General features: G+C 40.3%; 1 protein-coding gene across 4 annotated transcripts in view; it reads left to right on the forward strand.

Moving 5' to 3' along the window:
* Nucleotides 1-5,328: 5,328 nt before the first annotated feature.
* myo9b (myosin IXb) overlaps nucleotides 5,329-12,591 on the forward strand; it is a 42,674-nt gene continuing 35,411 nt past the window's right edge. For all 4 annotated transcript variants that reach the window (XM_052128470.1, XM_052128468.1, XM_052128469.1 and 1 more), the window contains exons 1-2: nucleotides 5,329-5,604; nucleotides 8,291-9,192. In XM_052128470.1, the coding sequence (XP_051984430.1) occupies nucleotides 8,359-9,192 (834 nt within the window). In that variant the 5' untranslated portion in view covers nucleotides 5,329-5,604; nucleotides 8,291-8,358. The remainder of the gene's footprint in view (nucleotides 5,605-8,290; nucleotides 9,193-12,591) is intronic.

Raw genomic sequence — 12,591 nt, forward strand, 5'->3', positions numbered from 1 at the left:
ACTAAATTATGTTTCTTGATAATGTAAAAATGCAGAAAGTTTTCTGTGAGGGTTAGGTTTAGGGGTAGGGTTAGGGGATATAGTTTGTACAGTATAAAAACCATTATGTCTATGCAAAGTCCCCATAAAACATGGAAACCCAACGTGTGTGTGTGTGTTGACAGTCTGGCTAAACAACCCCCTACCTCCGTGTGGTGCCGGACGGGCAACGTTGTAGGTAGCGCCATGAGGGGAGGGCCAATAAAGACTGTTCCTTCCCCTTTCTGTCATGGTGCTTTACAGCGGCCAAATGGGGGCTCTGGACGGGTGCGAGGGGCTGGTAACCCCTCTACCCTCAATCTCATTACCACTAAACCACGAGATATAATTAAGCTAGTGCCGGAGGCCCTGGGGGGACAGGCGTCTATGACGTCTCCTGGCCAAACTCCATCAGGCAGAGCCAGGAGACTGAATCCTCACCCTCGGGGCTCCTCCAGAAACAACAAAAAGCCACTACGGATGGCCACGTGGAATGTTCGAACGCTCACAGCGGAGGAGAGGCTGCCACTCCTCTGTCGGGAGCTGGACCGGTACCGCCTGGATCTCTGTGGTGTTCAGGAGGTCCGGTGGACCGGCTCTGGCTCTTGCCACTATGAGGGGTGGACTGTCCTCTACTCGGGGCAGGCGACTGCCAAACAACAGGGAGTGGCTCTTCTTCTGAACAAGAGAATGAAGGCAGCGTGGGAGCGTGGCGGCGAGGTGTGGGAAGCTGTGAGCCCCAGGTTACTTTGGGTTCGCCTTCCCATCAACCAGAGGCGAGGAGTGGTAGTCGTGGTTATTTATGCCCCCACCGAAGACGAACATCCGTGGAGGGATGCGGGAAAGACAGATGAGTCAGATGCCTTCTATGACCTCTTGTCACAGGTGTTGGCTAAAGTGGCCCCTCGGGATAGAATCATCATGTTGGGTGATTTCAATGCCCGAGTTGGTCATGATGCTAGCACCTGGTCAGGAGTGATTGGAAGACATGGGCCTGATCAGCTCAATAACAACGGCAGGAGGCTGCTAGATTTTTGTGCAGCCCATGGGCTTGTAATTACCAACACACTGTTCCGTCATCGGCGCATCCACACAACATCATGGATGCATGCTGGGTCCAAGCAAGAACATCTGCTGGACTACATAGTGACGGAACAGCGGATGCGGGCCCATGTCCTTGACACCAGGACCTACCGTGGAGCTGATCTGCCCACTGACCATCGACTTGTCATCTGTAAGATGCGCCTGCCATTCTTCCACTCCGGTGGTGGGTGTAAACCCAGGGCCCCTTTCAAACCCATAGTGGCCTGGTCTAGGCTAGCTGATGAAAGTTGCAAGCAAGAATTTCAGCATCGCTTGCAGCTGGAGTTGGCATCGTCCCCCACCCCTCTGGATGTCGAGGGGAAATGGGCGAGGTTTAGGGCTGTGGCTCATGTAACTGCAATGGCAGTTTTGGGCACACGGTCCAGACCTCCTCAGAAACCCTGGCTGACAGAGGAGGTGTTCAGGCTGGCTGAGAAAAGCGACAGGCCCACTCTCATCGTCTACAGCATCCCACGTCAGAGAATGAGGAGGATTACCGCAGCCTTCGCTCGGAGGTTCGGAGAGCCGTGAGGCGCTGCAAGGATGGTTGGTGGTCGCGGGTTGCTGAGGAGATGGAGTCTGCCTCAGTGGCCCACGATCACAAATCGCTCTTTAATTCTATCAAAAAAAGTTACTTGCAGCGCCACACCTATTACCATCATTAGGGGAAAGAATGGTGATCCAATCTCCGACCCCCAGAAACAGGTTTACAGATTTGCTGAGCATTTCTGTGAGGTCCTGGGGGAAGGGAAGTCCCTGAGCCTGGAAAACATTGTGGGACAAAGTGGGGATGACCCTGCTGGGGCTGCGGTGCCACAAATATTGAAGGAAGAAGTCACTCCTTGTGGGTGGCTGGCTGAGGTACCATCTTTAGAGGAAGTACTGAAGGCGATCCAGAGCCTGAGGCCAGGAAAGGCACCGGGCAGAGATGATCTCCCCAGTGAAATGCTGAGGGAGGGTGGTGTTTGTGCACAGACTACCCTACATGACATCATAACAACAGTCTGGACCACTGGGCGGGTTCCGCAGGATTGGAAGGATGCCCTGGTGGTCCCTCTCTTTAAAAAGGGGGACCGCTCAGATTGTAATAACTATAGGGGCATCTCACTCCTCAGTGTGCCAGGAAAGGTCCTGGCAAGGATTATTCAACATCGCCTTGCCAGGCACGCTGAGGAGAGACTTGCGGAGCCCCAGTGTGGTTTCAGGAAGGGGCGGTCTTGCACAGATGCCATTTTCTCTGTTCGTCTGCTACAGCAGAGGTGTAGGGAATTCCAGCAAGACCTACATCTCTGCTTTATTGACCTGGTCAAGGCCTATGATACCATCAGTAGGCCTGGGCTCTGGGTTGTTCTTCGTGCTTCGAGTCCCAGACCCGCTGCTCGCGATCATTAAGGACCTTCATGATGGCGAGCGGGCCCGGGTAAAACTACGTGGTCGGGAGTCGGAGCCATTCCCTGTTCACCTTGGAGTGCGACAGGGATGTCCTCTGGCCCCCACATTATTTAATATCTATTTTGACCATGTGGTTCGTGAAGCCTTCGATGGCTGTACTGGAGGAATTTCCATGTGGTACAGATATAATGGGAGGTTGATCGATGCCCGGGTGCGGTCAAGGGATGGCTCCCTATTGGTCAACCACATTATGTATGCTGATGATCTGGTGATTGCTGCTCACTCAGAGGAGGAGTTGGAGGCGCTGCTGATGAACCTGGAGCTTGCCACTAAGAGATGGGGCCTGACCATCAGCCCAACCAAAACTAAGCACCTTCCTGGGTATTATGTACCAACGGACACTACACCCCCACAGCTCCCAATTGGTGATGGGGCAGTTGTGGAGAGAGTGGAGTGTTTTCCATACCTGGGAAGTGTGCTTATGACCAGCTCCAGTTTGACAGCAGAGGTCTCACTCCGAATCAGTCGAGCGGCATTATCTTTTCATCGGCTGCGTAATGCTGTGTGGAAGCTACCCGGTTTGTCGCTCCGCACAAAGCTTCAAGTATTCTCGGCCACGGTCGTTCCCTCCCTTCTCTATGCTTCCGAAATGTGGACCCCCCTAATGGAACATCATCGCCGGCTAGAAACATTTAGGCTGGCCTGCCTAAGATCCATCCTGGGTTTAACCAGGCTGGATTGTGTGAGGAGCTCACAAGTCTTTGAAAGATGTGGACAAAGTCCCATCGGTGAGCTCCTCCGGCAGGCAAGGTTGCGTTGGCTGGGTCATGTAGCCCGCATGCCCGGCCACCGCATGCCTAAACAGTTATTGTTTGGCCGGATAGAGGGGGCTAAGCGGGCGCGGCACGGGCTGGAGAAGAGATGGAGTGATGTGGTACAGGAGGATCTGGAGCTGAGTGGACTTGCCGACGACTGGTACCAGCAGTGTCATGATCGGCCTCTTTGGAGGAGGCTTGTGAAGGATGCTGCTGGCCAGTTGGAGGCAGTCGCCCTCCAACAACAACGGAGGGCAGAGGAGCGACGCTCACAACAACGAGCAGAGCGCAGGGTGGCTAAAGCACAGCAAGTTGGCACAGTAGGGGGCACAGGTGGTGCATCAACCAGTCATCTCAGTCATTCGACCCATGTCACCGGTTGGATCTGTCCCGTGACCTCCTGCCAGCGGGCGTTCGACACTTCACGTGGCCTTAACGTGCACATAGCCTGGCACAAGCGTCGCACATAGCCTGGCACATTTAGTGGCGAATGGCGGTTGTTTGTTTGTTTGTTTTTGTGTTGACAGTGCAAGCCAGCTCTGAATCACCCACTCTGCATGCTTTACATCACTGACTATCTCTTCAGCAGCTGCAGCCATTTGTAGACAACATTTAAAGGGGACTGTATCAAATAAGCATGTTTGCTGCTTTTTCACAAACAAAATATGTGGAATTCGGAAGGTTACTTTTTATGTTATTTCTTAAACTCTTAAATTCTAGTCTTAACTTTCTATTCTATTACTCTACATTAACTTATTTGAAATGTAATTTAATGCATTTTATATGACTCCACTACAAGGTAACATTTCAATAGTGAGTATCCCTTTCTTGACTGCTGATGGGACGAGATTGATGATGTATGCTGCCATCTACTGGTGAAAATAAAACATTTGTTTTGGAGTCACATAATCCATGATCTATAAGTCTCTGTACAAAGCGGCCTTGAAAAGATCAAAAAGTATAATGGATGCTCTTTTTTCATCTGCCCATTTAGCAGTGCTGACTCTTTATCCTCTTGTGTGAAACCCAAATGTGTTTCTAAAGTCTCTTGAGTCTTTTCTTTTCATCTGAAATCTGTCAACCCAATTTTCTGTGGTTAGCCTATTCTGAGTGTCCTTCGTCCTTTTAAGAAAGTATAATTGCTGAATTGTGATTAAATTAATCATTAAATCTCCACATAAAGGAATAAACGTCCTTAGTATTTCATTTTCCGTTTTCATTTGGGTTGAAGAGTTGATCATAAGCACGAACATGCATGGATCTTTTAATTTTTTGTGTCAGCACATCACTCAACAACAATTTATAAAAATTAATAGTTTTTAATTATTTCGTTTGTGATTTCATTTCATTTTCACGTGTAGGCCTATTAAATTTGTATTCAATTATTTCATTTTGTGTAATTTGGTCCTCCAATAATATAGGTCCAAATTTACTAAAACATAAACTATTAAAATAATATATAAATAAATTGAATATATCAGTGCAATATAAAATATTATATTAAAACAATAAATAAATACATATACAATTAAATATAAAAATAGAAAAGTTTTTATACATAATAACATATCAATTTATTTATACACATTAGCCTATATAAATTGAAAAAGTATTTAACTTATTATATAAAAAATATGCATACATACAGATATATCAATCGATGGATAATATTAATAATTTTTCATATATTTAAATGATAAAATGAATAAATGTATGAATAACTGCAAAATGAATAGGCTAAATGCAAATCTAATGCAATAAAAATATAAACGCAAATATAGCCTATTAAATATAAATATACTAAAAATATTACAATATAAATGGTCATTAACAATACTGACTATGTAATTTAAGGTTGGAAATTGTATTTATATATTTATTTGTTTATTTATTTCCCTCAGGTGTGTACCTGCGCCAGCGCATCACAACTGCAATGCCAGCTTCAATGCAGGCGAGGGCAGCGTGTCATCGCGCCTCCGCTGCAATTAAAGCATTCTGCGATGTAAGGAAGTAACAAGGAACGAAAGTGTCGTCAACATTCATTAGAAAACATTGAGGTCTTCCTTGTTTTCTCGTTGAGGATTTCGTCCGCTTCAGTTAAGCACGGTGTGAACTGTGGATTATAGTTTTACCTGTGCCGTACATATCAGTGTATCGCGTTTTGGTCGCTGTAATGCAGGTGAACGAGGTTTATTAGTACCTCAGCCGCTGAAAGTTCAGGGTGGAAAGCACAGGAGGGTTTTTATATTGGACATGTGACTCCGCTTTGGAACACAGCAAACGTGTTTTAAATTAGGTAAGTTTATTTGTATTTTATGTTGGTATTTTATGTTGTGTTTCCACTTTTGTATTACCAAGCCTTTGAATGACAGCATTTAGAAGGATTTTCTGAAGATACTTTTAAGCGTTTATTTTCCCTTGTCGACCTGCGGGACATTTTGAATTGTTGTTTTTTTTTTCATCATTTTTGCAGTGTTAATTCCAACGGCATACATTTTGCCAAATGTGTGTATTTTGGGGGGAATTTTGATGTTTCAGTACACAAAATAATACACTCAGGACCTTCAGGACAAAAATGTCTCTATTGAAATCCATTAAAACTGCAATATTTGATCCCAGTGCCAGTACAGCATAAAATCATGAATTATATGATATTATGCTTTCATTCTGGAGCCATAGCTTAAAAAAGAGGTTTATATATATATATATATATATATATATATATATATATATATATATATATATATATATATATATATATATTATATTTAAAGATAACTATGTATAATTGTATATTGATATAAATAATCATTATATATTGAGTTATTGTTATATGAGGGGCTTTCTCAGCAAATATTTGTATATGCGATTAAATGCGATTAATTAATCGGGACACCATGTAATTAATTGGATTAAAAAATATTCAGATAATTAAAATGCATTACATTCTTGTGGCAGAAGAGTTAATCATTGATAAATCAATACAAAAAGCGGCTTTAGAATACAATGTATTGTTTACTACCATATTATTGATCACAAGTCAATCATTGGCACACAGTTCACAGCAATCCATTTCATAAGTGAATTTTTCAATCAGTTGGAGATTTATTATGAGGGCTTGTTTAAGGACCCGTCAATCTAAACCTGCGTCAGACATTTTTTTAAATTAATGCTTACAAAACATTTACATCTAGATTCAAGAGGTATATTAAAACAAACAGCAACAAAAAGGAAAATAAATAAACAGTTTAAATAAAAATATCAGATTGTTTATTTATTTCAATACACTTTACAGCTTTCTTGTTACTCAAATTGGGAATTGTTCTTGGGTATTGCTGAACCTCTGAATTAAAAAATAAAACTAATGGTTTATTACCACCATACTAACATCTATGAATACTAAACTTTGCCATCAAAAGTAGAACATTAATCAAATAATATTCCTTATGAAAAGACATGTCATAGCTAAAAAAAAACTGAATAAAACTTTTGAAAGTTGAAAGCTGAGAATGATATGATCTCTAACAATCTTGCAGAGATCAGACATGTCGAGCAGGAACAACTCCAAAATAAATGAAAAAACGTTTCCGCCTGCAGACCACAAAATGTACCGAATATATTGACAACACAATTAAATCTCTACAAGAAAATAATTAGTGAGGTAATAAGTTTGAAAAAAATTTCTTTGATTTTATTTGTGATTAAATATTTATGGAGTAATTTACAAATTTTGCACCATCTCAATCCAGCCACACCCTGCGTCAGACATACTTGTGTAGCATCTCGGGTGCATTGCATCATAAACATAAAATGTTTAGGTCACTGTGTCAAGTTAAATATAGTTTAATACTCAATCTTTAAACACATCTTGAGATCCCTTAGATCGCATTTGCGCTCCATCAAGTGTTTTGAACACGAGAACGTATCACATCTTTGTGTTGTTCTGCCTACTGAAGTGTTTTCTTCACTATATAAACTGTGCGTTGCTCATACAGCTGAAATTTCAATTACTGCCTTCTGGAGTAAACAGGTGGTACTACAAGCTTGCATTTCTCAGGAATCTTCCTTATTACGGTCCAGGGGGCATGCAATTAAGTGCGTACATTTTTTTAACGCGTTATTTTTTGACAATTAATCGCATTGAATTAACACGTTAAATCGACAGCCCTAATATATATATATATATATATATATATATATATATATATATATATATATATATATATATATTCCACCAGATTGTCACCATTTTTCTCATGTATAGCCTAATGAGCAAATGCATGCATCTGTTTGCTGTGTTTTAGAGCACTCCAGGCCAGTTGAATATATTATGCAGCTAAAATTGTGTGGGTGTGTTGGTATGGATGTCAGAGTGTGTTTTGAATATATGTGTGCGTGTGTGTATGTGTGTGTAAAAACAACAGTTGAATTATGTAAACAAACTGACATTTAAAGGGTTCAAATCCTGAAAATGAATGAATATTTGGTCAGGACTGATGTTGGTTAAAACAAATTAATGCATTGAAAGTGGAAAATAATATTAATATATAATATTATTATGGCAGTTTTTTGACTTGGATATATTTGTCCTCTAAGGACCTCTGAGTAACTTTTTTAAATTGGTGCAGAAGGGTTATTTAAATGTGTCTTGATGTTGTTTTTGTCTATTGATTACCGAGTTCATGTTAGATTTGTTTTCAGTACATTTTAATGTGTCCAAATGCTTAAGAATATTCTAAACAACAAAAAGGTCCAATCTCATTCTTTAATATTCTTTAAAGATTCTTTAAACATTTGGGAGAATATTACCTATTTAATGTACTGTTTTTCAATCAATATATAGATGCAAGTTTGTCACCCAGTTTATGTTACCTTTAAAACTGCTACAGTTCCCACATTAGACAGACAAGTGTGTACATGCATTCACTGGTGGTCTGAATGCTGTTTCTCATCTTCAAATTGTTTCTTCATTTGTTCTCTAGATGATACTTACCATGCTGTACTGTGCAGTGTGGTATGCTGGTGTATGTCTACTGTATGTGTTTGAAGAATGAATGTCACGAACGGCAAGGGGACAACCTGCCAGGAAACAGTCTGCACTTTACAAATCTACCCCAGGCTTTCTGTCAAACCTGGACAATGCTGCATCCTCAGGGTCCCAAAAGAGGTGACAGCAGCCACTGTCATCAAAACCGTTCTCACCACACTTAGCTTGGACACATCCAAGCCTTATGTCCTCGTGGAGGTCCAGGATTATGGGGGAGAGGAGTGGATTCTTCAAGCCAGTGATCTGCCTGTTCATAGAGTCTGCCTCTGGCCCAGAAAGGCCCAAGACCAGCACCCTCAAAGTGATGGATACTTTTTTGCCCTTCAGGAGGGAAGCCAAGACGGATCCATCCAGTATGACGTTATGCCTTCTGTTCGACAGGAAAAAGTGGCTCAGGAACTTGTGACTAGGGGCTTTCTTGCACCACAGCCTCAGGAATATGATGATTTATGTAACCTCCCTGAGCTCACTGAGGACAACATCTTGGAGACCCTACGCTATCGCTTTCACAAGCAGAAGATCTACACCTATGCAAGCAACATTCTTATTGCCGTCAATCCCTTCAAGTTTCTGCCAATCTACAATCCCAAGTATGTCAAGATGTATGAGAACCATACACTGGGCAAGCTAGAACCTCACGTCTTTGCCATTGCGGATGCTGCCTTCCACACTATGCTGAACAATCGGGTCAACCAGTGCATTGTCATATCTGGGGAGAGTGGTTCTGGCAAAACACAAAGCACCAATTTCCTTATCCACTGCTTGACTGCCCTTAGTCAGAAGGGTTATAATAGTGGAGTAGAGAGAACAATCCTGGGGGCAGGCCCTGTTTTAGAGGTATGTTTCTACTTTAAGTTTGAGGTTTTTCACATTCCTTGTCATACTTTGTATTCTGACACCTTGGTTGTAATAGTAAACCAAGAAAGGATCTAGAATTGGTTGGTGGTAAGTTGAGACCCTTACTGTAGTTGTTGTGATTATATGAGGGTTATGCTGGGTCACAATCCAAAAATTAGTCGGAGGTCTGTTCTTATAGGGTTGTAGACAGTAGGGGTAAAACAATGTTGAATGCAAATAATAAAATGCATCTAACCATATAATTGTTACAAATAAAAAAGGATGGCACAATAGGCCTATCAACTTTAAACTGAGGAGAAGAAACTTGCATATCTTTTGTTGTTGACGACAAAGGCCGTGCATCCAATCAAACTATGTTGTATTTTGGTGCAAATTCGTGTCACTTGGTAGAAAATTGCCAAATTAGGTAGTTGCAAATATTAGTTGCATGATGTGCACTTATCATAGAAAACCTTGAACAAAACTATGCAAGGTAAAAGAAAATACAACCCAGACTTCTTCAAAAAACAGGTTCCCTTGCAGCAAACATAAATAATAAACATGGTTAGTGCCAACTTCAATGGTTTAGGACAGCAATAATTATTTTGATTCATTATTATACTGCAGTAATATAATTTTTTTGAATACATTTTAGTTTTGTATGTTAAACAATTTTGGCACAGTTCATTGTAAAAGCTGGGTCCAGCAAGTATGTTTGGTGGAATTACTCACGCCAAGTGCTAATAGGCTTGGTCAAGTGCAATTTAAGTCTGAGGTTCTTCTCCGGTTATTGCATGTCAGTGTCATATTATTTAGTCCATTCCCTGTCAAGCACCAGCAAATGGACCCTTTTCACAGACACTTTATGACACATTTCCACCTTATTTAAAAACTTAAATGTAACTTTTTTATATTTTCAATTTTGGTGTAAATTTAACTTTGTATTATATTACCCTGAACTAAGTTTTAAAATCGAGTTACCACAGCTCCGATGAGGCTTCTAACAGCTGCTTAGGGAGTGACAGAATAATTTGCCTATTTCCCTCTTCTTTATCCAGCGCTATATATTTTTATCTTCCTTTGAAAAGCTGTGAAAGTGCAATCGTTGATATTTTTTGTTTGCTGGTGGAGCAAACATTGGGCAAAAATTATTTTTGTTGTGGTCTCCATTTCACCACCATTCAGGTTTACCCAACTATGATTCTACTTCCCCTCTGCAAACCTGGATATGTGAAAAGGGTACATAAACACAGACATCACATTCATAAGAAGTTGGTTTTGCAAACGGGCTGTATGCAATGAATTTGAAGAATAGAAATTTGGATTTACGTCCTTTTATGCATTAATGCATCCTTGCTGAATGTCCAAATGTGTATTTCCAGAGACACGTTCCTTTTATACACATGGAAAATGTGGTTTGCGTCAGGACTTGTATGTGGGCTTGGTTAAATTGTAGAGAATGTGAATATTATTAATCTAATTGATGTACTTACACACACATCATGGCTAGAATTAACAGTGATTGTATTGCCTTGCAGATTAGGTTGTGGATCAAGGGATCTTTTTTTTTCTTTCTTTTGCACGCACGCACGCACTTCAGTTCTACCAGTAGATTATGCTTTAAACAATTCATTAATTGAAACACGAAAAACATAAATCTAAAATATTTCTAATATCAATTACATTTCAAACTAAGCGAAAATATAATTAAAATAACAAAGTGATAAATATAACCTCCTCCCCAAATCCTAACATTTTACCCTCTCCAACTTTTTCCACTGGCCCACTTTGCAGCGACTTAAAATCATGCTATGATAACAAGGTGGAAAATACCCCAAAAAATGAGATCTTAATTACAATTGTAAATATAAACACAATAGTAATTATAATTGAAAAAGAAACCATGACATCTAGAATGTTAAATACAAATTTTATAAATGTATGTTTCATAAAATGGCTACAACTTTAATTTTCAGGGACATAATTTGATGTTCCACTATATTATTTATATCAGAGTTTGGCAAATTGCACCTTTCGCCACTTCATTAACATACAGCACACCCACAGATTGCACAAACACTCCCATCCATGTCCACGTGTGATTTGCACTGTCAAGAAAATTGCCCTTAGAATTTATGCTCTCAAGAAAATCGGATAAAGTGTTCCAGTTGCGCTGCACAATCGCTGTCACGAAAATATAGCCCTGTGTGTCTCAACTGTCCTCTCAGGATTTATTATTTTTACTAGTTCAACTCATCTCTATATCTTGATTTAATGATAAGCAGTCCCTTTCAGAGTGGAAATGATGACCTAGTCTGTGCAGGAAGTGGCTTGTCTTCTCATCATATTTTGCATATTTTGAGCTGTGCATATTGAGGGCCGTTGCAAGAGAACTAAGAAAGGTGTTGGACTGAAAAATTGTCAAATGTTTCAGTTCTTTATGTTCTGACCTTGTTCTCACCATGAAACAGCCCAGCCCACTTGGTTGCTCTCTTCATGATCTTGTTCCAAAATAGTTTCCCTTTACCCCCTTCAGCATATATCAAGGAGGATCTAGAAACTGTTTAGTCATGTCACATGGACAGGGCACTTTCACGCTGCTTCCTCTGCTTCTTACAGGGAAAGCGGGAATCCAGTCAGACCTCCGATCTACACAAAATAATTATTAACTATTAATAGAGACTATAGATAATGAAACTCCCCACGAGACTGTGAAACTGTTTTCGCAATAAAGATGCAGTGGTGGTAGTGGAAATGGTTTTTGTCACACTCTGATATTTTTAGGTGCTACTATTGTAAATACTTAAACAACAATGTGAGTGACAGTTTCAAAATGACAGTGTGGGCCTTGTTCAGTAACCATGAACTTCTGTTCTCTTTGGTCCAGGATATGTGTTTTGTTATCCTTTTTGCCACCTCTGTCCATTAATTCTATAACCTTTAGGCATGGCGTTTTATTATGATGTGTAAGGGTGGAAAGTTTGGATTGAGACACTTCCTAAGTTCCTACATTTTGATTAATGCCTCTAGGAAACAGCTCATAGGACAGAATCTGCGTCCATAGAATTCTATTGGAACATCCATCAATTTCCAATATTCTACATATCCCCTGCCTCTTGCATGTTTATTAAATGTTTTGACTAACTTGATCGTTTTAAGTCAGGGGCTTTCAAATTGGGTACCCCCAGGGTGCCGCTAGGGGGTCAGTGAAAAATTTCAGAGAAAAAAAAAGTGTTGAAATTATTTGACATTTTTCCATTTTATTCTGAAGCCATGAGATTTATCGTGATTATTTTATTCTATAGACAGACAGTTTTAAACAGTATAAAATAAAACAAATCTGCATATATATATATATATATATATATATATATATATATATATATATATATATATATA

The sequence above is a fragment of the Xyrauchen texanus genome, chromosome 6 (assembly GCF_025860055.1).
Source record: "Xyrauchen texanus isolate HMW12.3.18 chromosome 6, RBS_HiC_50CHRs, whole genome shotgun sequence".
Taxonomy (NCBI): Eukaryota; Metazoa; Chordata; class Actinopteri; order Cypriniformes; family Catostomidae; genus Xyrauchen; species Xyrauchen texanus.